The sequence below is a fragment of the Castanea sativa genome, chromosome 5, assembly GCF_040712315.1.
Source record: "Castanea sativa cultivar Marrone di Chiusa Pesio chromosome 5, ASM4071231v1".
NCBI classification, from domain to species: Eukaryota; Viridiplantae; Streptophyta; class Magnoliopsida; order Fagales; family Fagaceae; genus Castanea; species Castanea sativa.
Genome location: NC_134017.1, coordinates 3,560,221 through 3,580,604, shown reverse-complemented (window position 1 = coordinate 3,580,604; position 20,384 = coordinate 3,560,221). Strand labels below are relative to the sequence as shown.

The following is a 20,384-nucleotide window of genomic DNA, read 5'->3' as shown; positions in this document are numbered from 1 at the left end:
TCCCTATTCCACTTCCATTACTTAATCAAATTTTTCCTATTTTATTTTACGTAAGTGCTAGCTACTTAGGTGTTTGTGTCATTTGTACACTCCCCGCGTACATTGGTCGCATACGCTTCAATGCATTTTAGTAAAATTGCTTACCTATTCATAAACGTGTGTTGTGTGCGCACTAATCGGTAAGCCATATCCAACTTGGGATCCATTTAAGCAAACATACATGGCTGAATCAAAAAAGAGTATTTCCACTCTGAAAACTTGATCCAACCGGTACGCGAGACCTTCCACAAATTACTAACACTTTTCATCAAAATAGAGTGAAGGGGATATATGAGGCTAATCACCAAATAAGATTCAATAAGCTAACATGGGGGACAATGTAAAAACTTCATGTGAATGGAATGCCAATTTCATTGGCAAACGCCTTCGAGCCCAATCAAATCACAGGCAACGGTGTTATTTGAGTTCTCAATAATACCGTAAAAGGAAAAAAACAAGGAAGAGCAATTGAAGGACCATGGTTCTACCTTCGCCGTTTCATAAGACACAACTTTGTTAGCAGTGAGGTCAGACTTGTTTCCAACCAGAAGCTTGTTTACATTCTCACTAGCATATCGGTCAATTTCACTCAACCATTGCTTAACATTGTTAAAGCTCTCTTGGTCTGTCACATCATAAACTATACGGCACATACACCAAGAACAGTGTGAAAAAAGTTAAACAGTCAAACCAAATCGTCAGGGCAGAACCATGAGCAAAATGCTGAAAATTTGAGAGAGAGAGAGAGAGAGAGAGAGAGAGAGCTTACAATAATGCCATGTGCTCCACGGTAATAGCTACTAGTGATTGTCCTGAAACGCTCTTGTCCTGCAGTATCCCACTAAATATCCCAAAAAAAGTTCAACAGCCAGATAGAAACAACAGCAACAATCATAGGATGTTGCACTACATAAACATCATATTATGAACCAATGATCAAATTTCAATCCATTAACAATATTTAGGATATTTAACCATCTTGTTAGTAGTTTCTGCATGAAGATGGCTATTAACCAAAAGTAAACATGTTAAAAATGACCCCAACCCACAAAGAGATTCCACCAAAGGATTATAGTAGATTTTTTTACCACCACCACAACTATCATAATCATTCTTTATTACTTGTTCCCTGTGATAACTAAAAACAACCCATACACCCATGTTGATTTATAACTACAACATCACCCTCCACCACTTATTTTAGAGGGAGGTGATGCCATTTAGTCCATGGCCAGTGGCTTACTTTTACATCATGCGTTACACCAGATTTAAAGAACAAGAAACACCACCCCCCCCCCCCTAAAAAAAACCACCACCAAAAAGAAAAGCAGGCAAAATAAGAAATGAAAGGATTATACAGCATGCGAATGATACTTCTTTGGACTGCTGATTGGGCAGTTTAAAAAATTTCCAGGAACTAGTACAACCATACAACTTTACCGAACTTAAAAAGTGGGGGGAAGAAGGCTTACGATCTGAAGTTTTATGGTCTTTCCATCTTGCTCCACAGTGCGTATTTTCTGATAATAGGTGGAATGCAACAATTAGGATCATATTGCTTCAATTGATATAACATCTATTAAAACCCAAAGGTAAATACTTACAAAGTCAACTCCAATTGTGCTAATATAACTGTCCAGATACGAATCATCCTGTGTTAAAGAGACGAAAGAAAAAAAAAATCACATTGCATTTATATTCATAAGTTCTGCTCAAGAATTTCAATTAGAGCCAAGTAGGCTTCAATATGCTCAGCAACTAGAAAACTTTCCACTAATGAGTCAAACATTTTTTTTTTTTTTGCTGCAGTTCTTTTTAAAACACCAAATGTTGCTTGGAGATAATATTAGATAGTATGGTAAGATAACAGTAGGATCTACCAAATACATAGAGTAAATGTTTTGAATATCATAAAACACCAAAATTCAACTCCAAACAGAAATTTTTTATTGGTACAATACCCATGCCCCCCATGTAAGAACCTTTTGCATGTATCGCAGTAAAGCTGAATATGGTATGAATAAAGTGTTAGTAACAAGAGGTTAAATAAATTTATCACCATTAAAGTCTATAATTGACCACAATAAAAAAGCTGTAGAACAAAAAGGAGACACCAGGAAAATATCCAATAATTGCACACCTAAACAAGAATAGAGAAGTCTTCTTTTTCTTTTTCTTGCATAAAAGAATAGAGTGGTCGAGAAATGAGAGTATCGAGTACAGAATCACACCAAGTATTAACAAGAAAATAAATCATACTTGCTGCATTGAATGAAAAGAAAGCCAATTGTTCTCCAAAATTTTATTAAAAATCGCTTGGCAAATTTCCGTCTGTTGTGGGGTTGAGGTACGCCCAAATTTATCAAAACTTATACTGAACTAGTCATAGACTTCCTTATGAATAGCATGGTATCTGTAAATGCAGAACACATAAGATGGACTGATGCATGTACATATCGAGTAGTCAAAAAATGTTTGTACTCTGCACGTTCAATAATTAGAAGGATGCCACGGTTCAAACTTAGCGTACCTAGTCCGCGAGACCACCACTCGCCGGGGCCTCATTCCGCTTAGGGCATGTTCTTCGGTTATGCCCCTCTTGGTCACATAACCCGCATTGCACCTTCCTCCCGCCCTCCTTCCATGGTGTGGTTCTAGGCCGTTTCCCACCCTCGTCCATCTCATTCCTGATTCGTGTTGAGACAGGGCGACCTTTCTCTCGAATCAATTGGGGGTTAGGGAGGACCCTTCGAGTTTCTTCAGGATCTGGCCATGATAATCTATCTTTCAAGACAGGGAAAACGGGAGCATAGCTCCGAAACAGTGCGTCCACGCTATAGCATTGGTCAATGTACTGCTCTGCATCATGTCGATACCTAATACAAACTGCAATGACATGTGAACATGGTATCTTATACAATTTCCATTTCTGACATGTGCAACTTCTTTGCAACAAATTAACTCCATGTGTGTGATCCCCATGTCCAGTAGTCCCTGGATTATGCGGTGTATCTACTTGATATGACTGTTGTTGCGCACTCAATCTTGTCACCCTGTGATGCTCCGCCTTCTCCTTATTTCTCATGAAGATATCTAAGGCATATTTACACCATTTTTTCCCTGAATTCAACTGCTCTATGCTCTTATTGCGACGATCATCGAAATAAGCATTCAGTTTGAACCATGTGTATTTCACCATTGCGTAATGGGCGGCTACGAGCACCCTTTAGAACACCATTGAAGCACTCAGAGACGTTTGTAGTCATCGTCCCATAACGGTAACCCTCGTCAAAAGTTAGAGCCCATTTCTCTTTGGGCACATCCTTCAGATATTGGTGCACATCCCGGTTCACATTCTCAATTAAATCGAAGGTGGCATTGAACTTTCGCTCTGGGTTGCACTTGCTGCCCTCCATACTAGGTTCTTTAAAGTTTCATTGTTCCATCTAGTGTTCACGTTACGCATAGATGACGAAGGCGGTAACGATGTTCCGTCATGGGAGGCTGCAAATAGTCTCGATTAGTGTCTCGAAGATAGCTTGTATCCCGGGGTGTACGTCGGATATGACACACAGGTGTCTCCGGTCAGTAACATACCTTCTTATACAAGCCAAGAACCAACCCCAAGTCTCTGTGCTCTCGCTCTCCACAACGGCGAAGGCTAGTGGATAAATCTTATTATTAGCATCTGTCGCCATTGCAATCATCAATTTCCCTTTATATTTTCCATAGAGGTGGGTTGCATCAATACTAATCACAGGCCTACAGTTCTTGAACCCAATAATACATGGACGAAACGCCCAAAATACGGACTTGAATGTACAGGTTCCTGGTTCTTCATTATCGTCCACGTTTAACTTATACTTTGTACCCGGACTTGCATCCTTAAGTCCTGCCAAAAAACGTGGCAACTCTGCATAAGACTCCTTAAAATCCCCGTATATAGCTGCAACGGCCTTTTGTTTGGCATCCCAAACCTTGTATGTGAACCATAATGATTATGTTAGAAATTAAGTACAAGTCAAATAATCATAGTTGAAGAAAACAAATCAAGACTTGTAAGGCTATAAGATAAAGATAATATTTCTTTCTCTTTATTCGTTTTTTTTTCTTTTTTTCAATTCAATTTCATTTTTCATAACATCAGGTATTCATGGGTTTTGGGAATTACAATCATGCTTATACTTCCATGTATTGAAAAAAGAATGCAAGTTAAAGAATACCTTGTAGTGAGATACTTCGTGTTTTAAGTCTGCCAAAGCAACGTGACGTAAGTTCTTTATCTTATACGCGGGGTCTTCTCGTATATAGCGCTTAAGTACGTATGCTAGGAACACCGAATCAATCATCCGTCCATCATGAGCATTCTGAATTTTGTCGCACGTGTGGGGGCCCTTGCATTTTGCGATCTTCCAGACATTGTCTCCCTTGCAACAGATCGCACGGACTGACCATGGGCAGGAATCATCCTCACAACTCACCATCAGCCTCTCTGAGTCTGAATGCTTAATTTTAAACCTAAAATTCTCTCACAGTGCGTACCAAGTCAATGCATGTCGCACCGCGAATTTAGTCGCGAATACCATTCCTTTCATTGGCTGTTGCCCAGGCGTCCAACTTGATACTTCTGCTTGCATAACCGGTGATGGATCAAACATATTATCCCAAGTGTTGTTGGTGAACCATTCCGGCGTAGGATCGGGACCAGGGCATGTGTCTCTATTCTCTTCTACAACCACATCCTCGATATGATCAACATCATCATGTTCACCCATGGTTTCTAGACGCTCCTCAAACTCATCCCTAGTAACATCAATATCGGTTGCATCGTCACCAAGTCCGTGATCATATTCGGGTTCAGATGTGCCCCCATGCAGCTCATCATGAGATAAATGCTCTCCTGCATGCACTTCCTGGGGCCCTTGCTCCTCCTCAATGTGTGAAGCATGGGGAAATGTTTGCCACGGTTCAGTACCATACTCATCTCCTGTGTTTTCTGCACACCCTTGATAAGATTGTAATGGTATTGAGTCAATGTGCTCATCTACAGTTCCATCCAAAACAGTGTGTTGTGAACCCTCCCCGGCCTCTACTATGGTGGGCTCAACAGTGACATAGAGATCCGAAGCAAAAAATCCTTTCACCACCATTTGCTCAACAATTTCCCACATCATCTTCACTTGGGCGCCACTCGATAACTGTAGTGAATTGTAGAAAACATGGGTGTCTAGAACCCGTTGAGGTGCTCGATACACGATGGAAATTTTATGCCTAGAGTGGTCTAACCTCATCACCTTCAATATTCTTCGTTGCAATTTCATAAGCCCTATCCCACGCTTTACCCTAACACAATTTTGCTTTTGGTTCGAGCCTTGGTATGACAACCCATGCAAGTCATGATAATACATCTCTCCATCGTAGTATACATAGAAAAAGTGAAAATCCATCACTAACCTGTTGGCATCAATATAAAAGTTGCCATAATGTATAACCACTTGCAATTGATCTTGCGTATGATAAAAAAATTCACTAATTAAACTCAATCATAGACATCTAAATAATTGAATATTTGACAAATATAAAAACAATTAATAGTATATCGAGTTCTGCATTCTAGTTAACTCAATTTATAACATTTCTCTCATAAAAAAAATTATAAAATCTCTTATTGTCAAACTCACATGGTTTTTAAAATCAAATCACGTGTAAAAAAAATTATTAGTGTTTTCACATAATTAAGAACCATAATCAGACTGACAATTCAAATACAATCATATTTACATTATAAATGAGAAAAATAAATAAATAATAAAGTCAAGTTCAAACAACATAGTGTTATGCGTTATTATTACCATATAACTAGGATGATGATTTAAGTTACAAGATTTTCACTATTGTGTTAAGTTTTTACACAAACCAATTACAAAGAATAATTTTTAAAAAAAAACTTTACGCATTGTAGTTACAGTGCCAGTTGAATAAACAAAAGGATTGAATAAACGGGAATAAAAAACTGACTAACTAAACCAAAACACTATCGTAGCTACAGTGCTGCACAATGCAAAAATATTGGATGTACAGTGACAAGACACTGTGGCGCATTCGTGCTTTTATTATAAATAAGTAATGTTCAGCTCGACTTATTACATGTGTATAAGCCTAGGTTGGATTGTCGAAGGGTTGTGCATATATATTTTAGGGTTCGTTTGGTAATGCTGTTCTACTAACGTTATTTGTATTTTCCGGAAATACATGTGGATGAAAAAATGTATAGAAATAGGTGTAATGTTGTTTCAAAATTGAAAATTGTTGCTTAAAATTCTATACCAAACGGCCAAGTTTTTATAAACTATTTAAGTACTTTTAAATAGTTAAATAAATATTTACCATTCATATAATTTGCCTAAATTATATTTCAAAATTTCTAATTTGTGAAAATTAATGATTAAGATACCAAACTTAATCAAACTGAAAATGAAAATAATATTATAAAATAAATTTGTATATATGGTGGGTGGAGTTTTTTGCCTACGTGGTTGAAAAAAACTATTACTTTGAATTTGACCCAACTCAAATCCAATCCAACAATGAAAAATGATTCCAATCATCAATAATTTTATGGGTTGGCCACACATTTTTTCCACAGAGAGTCCCCGAAAAACATCTATTACATTCACAAGAAATTACACAACTTTTTCACATGTGTTGAGTTTGTATATTTTTGCAAATACTCGTATACACTGACTGCACATATCACTTCTTTGAAATTGCATGCATATTTTTAAATTTCCAAATTTTTGAAACTTCACTACAAAGGTGTGAATATCAGCAGTTGTACATAGTTATTATTGGAAAATTAGGGAGTACAAAAAACTACTCATGCATGGAGTACAAAAACACCACATACGTAACAACCAGCAAACAAAACACTTAGCTATTACCTCTACGTTCTGGTCACAGCAAGGTTGACCCAACGGATAACTAGACAGCACGTTGGTCTTGCAATAGAAGAGGACCTGCAGATGCCTTCCCAACTACCAGTAGCTTCTGTGCCCACGAAGTGCTCTAACTCGTCACGTGGAGTTAGGAAGATGGTCAAACTTAGAGTTCAGACGTTGTTTAACCAAAAATAGACGAAAGGTGATGGGAATGTATTCTGAAGAGGTACTCGAGTTTGGAGAACTCGAGTACCATTGATTATGCATTTATGTGGTGGTTGTCGTCAGGGAAGTCGGTGCTTGCAATAAGTATGGAACGTATTACTCGAGTCTTCAGGACTCGAGTACTGTGCTAGGAAGTACCCGAGTCCTTCAAAGTCGAGTATTCCTCGGGTATGATATAGTAACCATACAGTGTAGTACTCGAGTTCAAGGAGCTCGAGTACAACTAATCAGTACTCGAGCTTGGGGTACTCGAGTATCATTTATTATGCATCTGCTGTTGCCGCCAGGGAAGTGGGTGTGTAGTGGAACGTGTTACTCGAGTCTATAGGACTCGAGTACTATATTCTGAAGTACCCGAGATCTGCAAACTCGAGTATTCCTCGGGTATGATATTGTAATCAATCAGACTAGTACTCGAGCTTAAAGGACTCGAGTACTATTATCTCCCCAAAAATACTATCTTCATATCTCCCCCTAAATTTTGAATTCTAATAAATACAAATTGACGCTTGTAAAACGTGATTATATATTAAACAAGTTTGATTTTTTTTTCCTTTTAAAAATATACATGTTTCATTAAAAAAGGTAGTACATATATTAAATTTAAATTAATACATAAAGGAAATGAGTTTGCAATTTGTATAACTTTTTAATATTAAATTTAGCACTATAATATAAAATGATTATGGTATTATATTATTGCAATTATTATTTAGAAATGTTACTTTTTTTATTATCAAAAAATGATCTTACAATAATATAGAGTTCTTATATTTATGTAGAGACAAAACCAAAGGACAATCCTGTAAAAATGCAACTCCAACTTCCACGAAAATATTGCCTAAAAAATAGGACCACACTCCTATTAATTTTTAAATTGATTTATTTACTTATAAATTAAAATTTTAAAATAAAAATCATATATATATATATAATAATTAAATACAATTTTTTCTACAAAATAGGACCACTAAAAAAGAAAAGTCTCATCGCACGCGCAAAGAATATTTAAATGAAATAGTAAAAAAAAAAAAATGTTTGATGTTTGATATAATGTAAAATGAGGTGCTAAAATTGTAAAAGTAATGTTTTAAAATTATAAATGCTAAAATTTTTACAATCGCTCTGAATGCTCTAAAGAAATCCAAGCAAATCAACAGTTTACAAGTCAGTTCCAAATACCGGGCTCAAATCTTTCAAGTGGCCATGCGGGTTACAAACAAGAGACACTGACAAAGCCATGCATGCCCTTCCAATTCAGAAATCTACACAGATTACCTGGTTAACCTGACAAAGCTCTGGAAATTTGGCTTCAGGTTAATAAATGAAAGAATTATAATCCTGATAACGTTATGATTGCTTTTTTTTATTTTTTATTTATAGGTGATAATGTTAAGATTACTTAAAGACTATATTCTTGTTGCTAATTAATAATTAAGTAAAAGGTCTTTTAGGAAAAAGCATTAAATTAAGACTAAATACCACAAGTTTAGCACACAAAAAAGACTAATTACTACAATGGAGATTACAATTTACAACTACTCAATCTACCATAATTACAAATGGAAGGCTTCTGTGTTAAGAGATTATTGTACATTCAATTAACTAATCTGCAGCGCCCATTTTATGGTACGGTGGATATGGGATACGGTCTTGATAAAACTTGAAATCACATTGCTCGAATTTGCCCTCCATAGCCGTAGTACTTCAAGAGCCCTTCATCTTGTCGCCAATTCTCTTTCACCTTCACTTCAACCTGTTCAGACATGGTTTGCCTTAAGGTGAATAATTTCCTAACAGAAACAACAATCATCAAGGTTGCTTGAAAACAAAGCAGCGCCCACGTTACCAATAGTGGCAGAAAATGCATAAATTATTAAAGCCCAGTTGAGAATTAATAACATTAATTACACGACTAATTATTATAGGGGTTGCACCTTAAGAAAGACTTTCTTCTGTAAGAAGTCTTCAATGTCAAGTCGGGCAGCTGTTGCAAGTAGTTTCAGAGCTCTCCCTTCCTGTAGAGTGAGATATGAGACATAAAATCAGATAAACATATTAATAGCACGGTGTGCTCATGTCTGTGTATGCTATACTCAAATATTAATCTTTCTTTGGGTAAAATTTAAAATGAACCAAAATTGACTTTAAAAGTTATCTCCAGTACAAAAATAAATCTACCAGAAGTCCATTGATCATATAGCAATGAAAAGACAAATCTTTAAAGGGTCACCCATTGATGGAAGAGATTAAAAGACAAGTGTTATTTTCCTCCACAATGCTAATGCCCCCAACTGCTATCCTCCTTGTCATCCTCCCTCTTTGGCTGTCCTATTTTCTATACTAGCCAAGGTCCCAATCCATCGATATACTTTTAGCTCAAATGATACCTCGTCCCCAGGCCCCCCTTTAGGAGAGGGAGAGTCAAGTTATGGTTTCAAGACCCAACGGGTACACATCACTTAGCATTAGAATATAAATAAAAAGACTCATCTGGTAAATCCAACAAGTATACTCAGTACTCACTTTTCCAATGAGGATGATCTTCTGAGAATTCTTTTCAACGACAACTTCCACTTGTATAAAATCTTTTGCAGCTGGCCTGGCTTTATAGCTCACAACATTCACCTGATAGATTCCAAATCAAAAGCACCACCCAAAAAAAAGCATTAGACATGAAGTTTTCTTTTTTACAGAGGAATACCATGCTTCACAAGCTGATCATGATGTTTCCAATTATATACCTGACATGCGTAAGGAACTTCACGATGATATTGCATAAATATTTTTTCTCTAACAATTTCAGAAACAAAGAATCTTTCTGGGTGCTCACTAACAATATCCTGAGAATTCGTAAGCCACAAGGTAAGTGATCACATGCAACAAACAATTCATATTACAACATGAAAGCCTTAAGAAAAGTACAGGAAAGATTATACAAAATGACAATTAGCAGCTTGTAAAGGACAGGCCATGCAACTAAAGCGGAACCATCTCAAAAGGCAAAAACATATTTACATTATGGAATGTTACTTCATGCAATAGGTCTGAAGATGCCCATCTCACAACCAAGTACCCTCTTTGTTTCTACCGTGCTTCTTGTACATTCCTATCAACCACCTTTCCCAAACCCCACAGGAACAGGAGCCTTGTGCATTGGGTATAACGTCCCCCCCCCCACCCACCCCAAAAAAAAAAAAAAAGTAATTCTACAAAGCAATATTCTCTTGTACTTTTGTTTTGATTCCATAAAAACTGGAAGCTTTCATTAACAAAAACAAAAACAAAAAAAGAGCAAAGGCCACACATCTGCTAGAATTGTGGTTTGGGATCCCTTCTTTACCAATGGCCCACTCTTTCATTTTAAGCCGTTAATGGTCAAACTTACAGATATAAACTAAGTGCCATTTGATGAGATCAAGAAATAGAAATATGGAAAGAATGAAGTAATGAACACAAGTATAGTTTGCTTCTTTTGAATGTAGATCAAACTCAAAAAAACCCAAAAACTTGACAGAGACATTCATGATCTGTTCTTAAATTGTGTAGTTAATGCCAAAGCTTGGAATTAGGCTATAACATGTATCATGACAACAACAAAAACCAAGCCTTAGTCCCAAAATTTTGAGTTTGGCTATGGATCCTCAACAGAGTAGTCAAGGTCGGCCATGTGTATTCTCTTCCACAGTTCCACCACTCTATTCTATTCCAGTCGTACAACATTTGTGGCAACAATGATAGATAATATTATACCATCACAACTCATAAATGTTCATTCCTAAAAAAATCAGACCAAAAAATGAATTTCTACATGCCTTTGGATAATAAGATGGCCCAACTGGAAGTTTTGATAGTATCCAAGCCTTGATATCCTCTACTCCATTACCATATTTTGCACTCACAGGTATGACCTCATCAACATCAGTAAATTTTTCATACCACTGCAAGGAACATGAAACTTAAGCCAGGATAAAAATTTAATGATACTTCAATAATACATACCAAACAAGTATCAACAAACAAGATCTCACCTCCAGTTTCTTTGCAATTTCACCTGGTTTAATTAGGTCTTTCTTATTCAGAACCAGCAAAGTGGGTGGCTTATCTTTGAGGTTTCCTACACCTTCTTCCAACACTTCATCAATCTAGAAACAAGCAACTGAATTAAGGAACAAGGACACAGAGTTTACTGTTTACTAGCTTTGGATCTTAGCCCATCACATTATTAGCCAATTGGACTAAACAATGAGGAATAAAAATAAAATGAACAACGGATGTACAGAAACAGTGACATCGTGGGATTATTGCCTTTGACAAAATATTACACTTCCAACAGTCCTACCGAGCTAAAATGCGGAAATCATCTTGCTCGTCTCATGAAGCCGTTCCATGAGATATCTTCTCTAACCATTGAGATTTACAATCTTAATTTTGTGAACTAATAATGAGCAGTTGTCCAAAGTCAATTTGTTGGTTTTGAATTGCTACTTGCAATTGGAAATTACTTGAAACAATGAAACAAATTTGGATAATGAAGCTACAAAAACTATAAATACACTAAAAATCATCAGACCCACAATGGAAACCGAAACCCAGTTGGTAAAATTACTTCAACTTAAGGCTGGCTAGTTGTTTACTAAAGTTACTCGGACATAATCAAGAGAATCAATGTTGAAGACCTTTTGTATTGAATAAAATAAGAGCGGGGAAATATCAACTCTTAATCAACCATTGCTCAAAATTTCATTCAGAATCTCAAACAACAACCAAATGTTATGTTTGCTTAACAAACATTCTCAACAGAGCCTTTATGATAGATCCTTAAATCACATCAAATGCCAACTGTGCATCAACTTTCTTTTATTTGTTTGCTTCTGCTCTTTCAGGCTTCTTCTGTTCTGGTTTAAGAAACGGATTCTGCAAAATATGGAAGAAATGTAATACTGATCAGAATCCCCCTCTAATCAAATTCAGCAAAATTAAATCACCAACTAGCATAAACAATGTGGCAACAAATAAAATGAGTGGCTAAGGCCAACTTTATAGTTTAACAGTTCCAATTAAGACGCTATGGCAATAAACTTTCAAGATTTGTTAAAACATTTGTAAGAGGTCATAAGTTATGACTCATAACAAAGTATTCCTGATACAAGGAAACAAAAAATATTTTATCATTTGAAGGCAACAATTTCGTCCTAAATTTCATCTTTCAGAATGCTGTTACAGTAGTTTAGGGAGTTTATTTTTTGACACATTTCCGTTCTAATTCAAAAATCAGAATATGTAAACCAGTGAGTTGGATAGAAGCTCACACTTTCCATCAGTTAAAAAGGTAGGAAAACAAATGTGAGAGAGAGAGAGAGAGAGAGAGAGAGAGAGAAACAGACAGACTGACTGACTAACTAGCTGATGGAGAGACGTAAAATCTTGGCCTTCTCGTTATTAATATTTCAAGAAACCACCCTAAAGTTCAGCTTGATATAACTACTTTGTTCTTCTTCTTAAGGAAACTACAAAATCATTCACATTTTTAATTTCTTCCAACTTTCTAAAACTTCCCGCGTTCTAACAACGAAACAGAGCATATGAGACTCCACTTACTTTCCTGGAAGCCAGAATTTTTAAGTGAAATGTGACCATCAAGTCAGACAAGATAGATAATCAATTCATCATTCTAATTGCGAAGTTTGTGAGATATAAAATAGAGAAGATACAATCCCAGAACAGAAAATGGATAAGGCTAGGAAATATCATTTTTATTGACAAAAGTACCATCCTAAACATATCAAACAAAGTCACTTTCTATTGTTGTTTCCAAAGTGTGGTACTGCTATCAAGAAAGTACCCTGTACCCATAACGGCGTAACCCGTCATTCCTTTTCCATGAGAGATGAGAGGGATTTATCAAATGTAAAATCCAATAGTCTAAAACACGAGAAATTCTTAAATTTCACAAAAAAGAAATCTGACAAATTTTTCATCCTATGTTTGTGTATGTAACCAAAGTCATAAAGCATGAGCTGGTCAAACAACAATAGGTGATCTCATTATCTCCAAAATCAAACAGTTGGGATAAATGACTTGGTATATTTTATAACCCAACTAAATAACATTATCCATTGACAAAGTAGCAAGTGAATATGAATACATAAGAGCATTCTAGATCCTACCAACCACTAAAGCTCCATCATCAATAATTTAGACTAATCATCTTTTGGGGAAATACATACAAAAACTAATCCACCATTGACCTAATAATTTTAAATTAACACTAAAATCAAATAAGAGATTTGCAAGTGTCATGGTAAGGTGCAATTAGCATTGGGTCACTGATTTAGTGAGCAAATGCTCTAACCCACATATGGATCAGCAGAAATGAAGATTTTACATTATATCTATGTGATCATATTACATTGGTAAAATAAAAATATTTATCATTTTACCTGTTGATTTTACATTACTCTGTAAAAGTGTGATATTTTTACATTTTAGGACCCAAACGTCAAAATCAAATTCAATCAAATTCCAGAATTTGTTAAATAAACTGTACTTTTTTATAAGTAAAAAAAAAAACTAGTAAGCAAAACTAAATTTCAAAACTATAATGTTCTAATCAACACTAATAATCCCAGTTTAACCGCGTAATAACAGATCCTCTGTCATGTAAACCAACTTACAATCTATAACCAACTCAAAAAATAAAAAAATGAAAAAAAAACAAACACAAACACAAGCACAGAATTAACACAAAAAAAAAAAAATTCTGGTAGAGATTTTTATGTCAGGTATAATAATAATAATATATAAAACAAAAGTGATAGAGGTTTATACATTCTCAACAAAGACATAGTTGGCAATGACCACAACACCGACAATGCCACCAAGAATTGCTGCTGGGCCAGTAAGTAGACTCCATTTCCTGTAGATCATCTTCTTCTACTGCTTCTTTGAGTCTGTTTGGGACAACTATTTGAAAAAATGCATTTTGAAAAATTAGTGATTTGGATAAAACACTATATGAAGTGGATATTTATGAAAATTTAGTGAAGTATTTAGTAAATCTGTGAAATATCGGTGATGATAAACATCATAACAATAATAATTGTATGAAATAATAACATTAAATATTTAACACAATTTTTATGACAACCACATAAAACAATGACAAACCAGTCTGAACTTGCAGTCTTATCTAATCACCAATCATTTTGTTCATCATCAAGCATAAATACATAATAAACTTTTGAGTTTTGATCCATGAACACATCACTCACCGCATTCATCTATTACACACTTAGTACAGATGGAACCTCTGCATCACCACTCACCACACGACAATGATACCGCTTCAAACAATACTATATCAGTTAAAAAACTGTTCACTGTACAAAAGCTATTGTCTAGCCTATCCAACAGTCCAACTTCGGACCTCAGGTTGAACCTTGGCAATTGAGGTATTACCAAAACCAATTAATGCTTATCAAAAGATTTAACAAAGACAACCAAATAATAATAATAATAATAATAATTAATTTTAGAAAATTTGGGGTAAACTAGTAAGGGTACCTACCAATCACCCGTCCCAGACCCCGCAAAATGGGATCTTTGTGCACTTGGTAGGACCCTTTTTACTTCAAAAATTAAGCATACAATGATATAGGATGAGATGAGACAGAAATTATCAAAACCCAACTCGAAAAACACCATATATGTTCAGACCCATATAATATTAGAACTTTACTTTCACTGAACATGTCCTAAAAAATCAATATGATATAAATAAAATGAAGGGAAAAATCCCAATTCATGATAGACATAGATGCATTTTAAGGTTTTGGATCTTCAATTCAAGGTCCTAATTTCTAGTTACAAACCCCAATATAAGTCAAATCCAATGCAAATGTGAAAATGCTTAATTTATAAAGCTGATAAATCTAGAAAAAGTCCTATCAATACAAAGCTAAAAATAACTAGATACAATTCATACGTACTATTAAAAAAAAAATACTAAAGATAATTACACAAACACAAACACAAACACAAACAGTCCCTTCAGCCCATTGACGCTAGAACAACATCATGGGTTGATCGCAAAATTTTGAGAGAGATAAGGAGCCCAAATGAAAAATACAAGAGCTAGGAGCCCAAGACAATATCTAAAATTAGCTATGTTGTAAAGCTAACATTCTATGCCTCTTTCATGCTTTATTGCAAGCATATGAACTTGGAACACAAGTGTGACACAATGCAAAAGGACAACAATAAATTCGAATTTTGCTTATAATTCATTGATTATACATATAAAATTATCTTCTGATAAAACTATTATATTTTCCAGCTTCCATTACTTCTAAAGTGAAAAATATCCCTAATTTTTTTTTTTTAATATTTGAAAGTGAAATTTACAAGATTTTCTCTATGATTAAAAATACAAAATTAGCGTGTCAAATCCATAAAAGGAACATATCTAATCATAAATGACATAAAAGTTTGGAAACCATGTAGCGCTCACATAAGTTCTTGCCTGTGCCATTTAGCGCTCACTAAGACCTTTGACTGGTCTCACCCTTTGGTTCCACCAATGCAATTGACCATCGAAAATCATCCCCGTTTTCTTCTCCTCACTGGTTCCTTAACTGGTCTCACCTTGCCTGAAAAGAACACAAGCAAATACTCATAGTCAAATCATTTAACCATAAAGAGATGCATATGTAATCAGTATAAGAGGGGAGAGTACCATGTCCAGTCCCACAGTCAGGAGGATGTGTCCGTGTCCGTTGCGGCCTTCGCGGCCGATCCTCACTGTGTGAAGCCTCAGATGGGGGGGTGGGTATCTCTGTCTGGATGGCACCAGGGGTGGGTAGCCCAGGGGTGGGCATGAATCTCATCTCATCTCTACCACATACATCTCCGGGGATAGTGCCGGTAGTCGATGGGGGAGAGGATGTGGATGGGCAGGTATCATCGCAAACCATGGATGGGGACCGACATGTCTGGGCAAACGTATGGGATGGACCCGCATCATCATGTGCCATGGAGCCCATGTCATAACGAGTGTCTTGCATCATCTCATCTGATGTCTGACTTGCCTCCTCCATCGTGTGGTCATGCACGGGTGTGTGACGGCCACCCGATGTGTGACGGCTCGCAGTTGTGGGATGTCGACTAGATGCATGGCACTGACTAGATTGACGGCCTCCATGCCCTCGACGTCCACCTGCTTGCCGACCACGCCTTACAGCCGGTTCACTTGCGTTGCCCGCAGTGCGTACATCGTCCAAGGTCAATCGACTGATTTCTTCAACAGATTGCAAGGCATTCATACAGTCCGTGTAGATCTCAGACCCTGGTTCGAACTTCGCCATAATCCTCAACTGTGATTCAACCTGTCACAAGTATACAAGAGTAGTGTTAGGATTTGGAACTAAACTATGCACAGCAAGGTACATTTATAATAGAACAATCTTTGTAAACTTACCAAAGTGTCCCAGTATGAGGTCTCTTTTGTAATATGCTGAACAGTGATGGAACGATACCACACCATATACTCGTCATTGTAGCTCATTACCCCATGAAAGGGCGGTGATTCAGCAATTGTGGCATGCGCAACCCATCTATCAATATGAGTGGCATGTTCTTGAACCCAATTTTTTTCCTGCTTGCCTTGGAGCGTTATCTTGTGAAGTTCAGTTGAAGTATCGACATTGTCCGGTACGCCTTGCTTCATCCCAAACTGTCTCAGAACACGTTCGGGGTGATGGCCTTCAATCACCCAAAAATGTATGAGCGGCACGATGGACCTCCATATGTGTTGGCCTGCCGTACAATATGCGGGTAGGGAACCCAAATAATCTCTATATGGCTCCCAGACAATCTACAATGATCCAACAAATGCAAAAAACCATATTAACAATATATGTGTAACGATATCTTATAAACAACCATACAAACAACCATAAAGTGGTTGGTTCCCACTTGTAAGGCACGATACCTGATTTGGCCGGAGCGAAGCAAGCGACACACGATAGGCGCGTAGGACATGCATTGGATGGTCAGTTTTTATCTTAGCCCCTTTCCATCTATCAAACAACACAGACATAACCTTCATATTAATTACTTACATAATTCCCATGCGAAAGAAATTAATGCGGAAATGTAAAACGATAACTAAGTTGAAGATCCTACATACCTGACAGCAAGTGGACCTGGGGGCAGTGCCTGGTGTGGATGCCTCATCACAGGAGATATTTGTGGAAACCTCGCCCACGCCCACAACTGCACTAATAGCAGTGCACCACCAATTTGCTTGGCTGTCTTCTCTGATGCCTTACAGAGGTGTCTATATAGCCAACTTAGTGTTGCACTACCCCAACTATAATTCTTTCCATTGCTGATTGGATTTAAAAATTGTAGATACATGATTGAGAGCCGTTCGCCAGATTTGTCCATAAACAGTATACTACCCAACATTTGGAGTATGTAATACCGAGCATCTTGTTGCACACGCACCTCGGTGGCGTCGGCGGGGAAGAGGGTTGCGAAGCTGCTCCTCCGGCCATTTGGCTCTTATCCTCGGCCCTTCCAACAACTGCGGTGTTCTTTTTTGTACCAACCGGCTGTCCGGTGGAAGGAAGCCTAGCAAATCTATGCAAAAGTCACGCCGGTTGTCCATATGGGTAAATCCTACCACCGGCAAGCCATGTACAGGTACCCCCAGGATGACCTCTATGTCTTGTAGCGTGATGGTCATCTCACCGTGTGGCAAGTGGAATGAGTGCGTCTCTGGCCGCCATCTCTCCACTAAGGCCGTGATCAGTGCATGGTCAAGGTCCATATATGGGACTCGAAGTAGCCCATCTAACCCCGCATCTGTGATGTAAGTGGCAATCCGTGGATCTAACCCACCATCAAACAGACCTTTATCTCGGTGACGACAAGTCAGAACACCTGGCACTTCCTGCAAACAAAGCAGCTTAGTATTAATAATAACATTCACTAACCACGTAATAATTACACTTCAAACATAATGCCCAAAATCTTTCTACTACATATATTGATTACAATGACACAAGTGCATACCTCGCCTGCCAAAGTAGCATCCCAAAGCAAACTCGAACGATGCATAGGTTGCCTCGTCAAGACAGTCCCTATAGAGGGTCCTACTCGATGTGGGTCCATACCTAGCATAAAACTAAGGTGATTAATGGCCCATTAGCATCCTCACAAGTCAAATACCCATAAGCTAAATCAAAATGATAACAAAAAACTATAGAACTTTAAAAGGGGAAGTTCCCTTTTTTTTTTTCCCTCAAAAACTCTCCTAAGCACTTGATTGATTTTCTTTAAAGGGCTCTAATCTAAGCCTTTCAATTCATGTGTTCTTTCTATTTTTAAAACTAATAAGTTCTTTCTAATAAGTGAGTTCTTTCAATTCATGTTTTTCAAATTCACAATATCCAAGATTCAACATAGCACAATCACAAACTAATATAATTCTATAGGGAATATTTCCACAACTACCAAATCAAAAAGAGGAAAAGAATGTCAAATCCGTTCATGACCCAACAAATACAAGATTGTTAAAATAACATTTAAATATAGTGGTAAGAGAATAAAGCATGAAATCTAGGGTGTATTGTTAAGTGGTAATGTAAAATAAATAAAGTAGTTTTGGATGATATAAGATGCAATTTTTTTGGCATTTCTATATGTGAATGTTCTAACACTTCCTCCCAAAATTGCATTCGAGTCTAAAAAGGCGGTCAGTCAACTTCATAAGATTGATGATGTAAAAATTCCACAATAAATAGTGCCCATTTGGGGGTTTAAGTAATAGTTCAGTGGTAACGCCCATCCTTTGTGGTATCCCATGTTGACTTATCAAAAAGGTTTGAAACAACATTTTTTCATAGTATAGCCTTTTCTTTTTAAACCTCACTTTTTTCTAAGTACACCTCTTTCAAACAACCCAATTTCAAAAATCTGAAAATAATAAGTTATCCCAAAGTCCAAACAGACATAATGTTAGTTCCAAGTTCAGGTCATATGGTCCACTGTTACCTCTCTCCCTCAAATAATGTGGTTCTAAAAATTACATTGCTGGTGTCTACTTCAAATCCATGGAAAAACCCATAAAACTACTGGCATAATCATATGCTCACCATTAATTATGCTCTCCTTTTTCATTAATGTTAACAATCTAAAAATCTTATTGCAAATTAGAACTCCATAATTGTGTAGAGGTAAATATTTTTACTTCTTTATCAACAAAGGAAAGAAAGGAAAAAAAAAAAAGGTTATTAGGACAGATTTTGCCACCCCTAGAACATTGTGTCACGGCTCATTTCTCCTAGAAATTCCCACTACAATTTCCATTTCTTTTTTGATAATTAATTCACACTACCATTTCTTCTTTCTCAAGCTTCCTATAAACAACATTATCATATCCATCATATCACTTTACCCACATCTATTAAAACCTAGGAAGACTTAACTCTTAAGCTGGGATGCCTAGAAGTCAACAGAATTTTTCTCCAAAAAAATCAATTAAAAGTCAACCTACCACTAGGAAGGTATATCTTTATACAACCAGCTAAAATATTGCTAACCATCTCACCTTGAAATTGAAGGCATAGACCTCTACAATCACTATTCCGTCCAGCAGAGACCTTGCATTTCACTTGTTCCATGTAAAGGTAGTATGGTAAATGTGAATTTTCTATTTGAAACTGCAACCAATCACAGCTCTCTCATGTGTGTTTATGCACAACCCGTACGAAACCCCTTCCTCCCCCTCGTCTCCTTAATGGCTAGTTTGGATGATGGGGGAGTATAGTACTGATTGGTTGGAAATTGGCTAGATATAACGGAAGGAAATAAAATAGGCTATTATATATATATATTTAAAACAAGGTGAAAATGTGCGCATGGACAGCCAAGTCCAAACACCTAGATATAATAGAAGGAAATATAATGGCTAATATTTAAATTAACAACTAATATGTATAGAAAGGGAAGGGTAAACACAAATGCAGAGCATTAAAACAAATGATCAAATAACCCCAGGATGTGCCTAATCATAACTAGCCAGGGGGGCATTATACCTTCTACAAGCTCAAACAAGAATATAACAATTTAGAGTAAATGTGATGCTATTCCCTAATTTATCCATATTAATCTAAT

At 36.7% G+C, this 20,384-nt stretch overlaps 3 protein-coding genes and 2 long non-coding RNA genes across 8 annotated transcripts; all 5 read right to left on the bottom strand.

The window, feature by feature from the left end:
* Positions 1 to 393: 393 nt before the first annotated feature.
* On the bottom strand, positions 394 to 1,691 carry LOC142637166 (uncharacterized). The gene is made up of 5 exons (XR_012844569.1): positions 1,644 to 1,691; positions 1,512 to 1,559; positions 809 to 880; positions 528 to 679; positions 394 to 424 (listed from the first exon to the last, which is right to left on the bottom strand). It is a non-coding gene; the product is annotated as an uncharacterized LOC142637166 (long non-coding RNA).
* Positions 1,692 to 2,569: 878 nt separating this feature from the next.
* Positions 2,570 to 3,455, bottom strand: LOC142634555 (uncharacterized). The gene is made up of 2 exons (XM_075808856.1): positions 3,236 to 3,455; positions 2,570 to 3,132 (listed from the first exon to the last, which is right to left on the bottom strand). Exons 1-2 carry the CDS (start codon positions 3,453 to 3,455, stop codon positions 2,570 to 2,572), a joined length of 783 nt encoding a protein of 260 aa, XP_075664971.1.
* A 5,373-nt stretch (positions 3,456 to 8,828) lies between these two features.
* LOC142634554 (GTPase ERA-like, chloroplastic) lies at positions 8,829 to 11,770 on the bottom strand. The gene is made up of 7 exons (XM_075808854.1): positions 11,708 to 11,770; positions 11,234 to 11,347; positions 11,018 to 11,143; positions 9,947 to 10,045; positions 9,729 to 9,830; positions 9,140 to 9,220; positions 8,829 to 8,958 (listed from the first exon to the last, which is right to left on the bottom strand). The coding sequence occupies exons 1-7, from the start codon at positions 11,768 to 11,770 to the stop codon at positions 8,872 to 8,874; spliced, it is 672 nt and encodes a 223-aa protein (XP_075664969.1). The 3' UTR covers positions 8,829 to 8,871.
* A 93-nt stretch (positions 11,771 to 11,863) lies between these two features.
* Positions 11,864 to 16,015, bottom strand: LOC142636810 (uncharacterized). Of its 4 annotated transcripts, none has more exons than XR_012844400.1 (4): positions 15,940 to 16,015; positions 15,715 to 15,853; positions 14,034 to 14,168; positions 11,864 to 12,119 (listed from the first exon to the last, which is right to left on the bottom strand). It is a non-coding gene; the product is annotated as an uncharacterized LOC142636810 (long non-coding RNA). The 4 variants fall into 4 exon arrangements; XR_012844399.1 differs by having other exon boundaries at positions 15,727 to 15,853; XR_012844401.1 differs by lacking the exons at positions 15,715 to 15,853; positions 15,940 to 16,015 and adding an exon at positions 15,236 to 15,316.
* Positions 16,016 to 17,661: 1,646 nt separating this feature from the next.
* On the bottom strand, positions 17,662 to 18,380 carry LOC142634553 (serine/threonine-protein phosphatase 7 long form homolog). The gene is made up of 2 exons (XM_075808853.1): positions 18,282 to 18,380; positions 17,662 to 18,159 (listed from the first exon to the last, which is right to left on the bottom strand). Exons 1-2 carry the CDS (start codon positions 18,378 to 18,380, stop codon positions 17,662 to 17,664), a joined length of 597 nt encoding a protein of 198 aa, XP_075664968.1.
* Between the last annotated feature and the right edge of the window lie 2,004 nt (positions 18,381 to 20,384).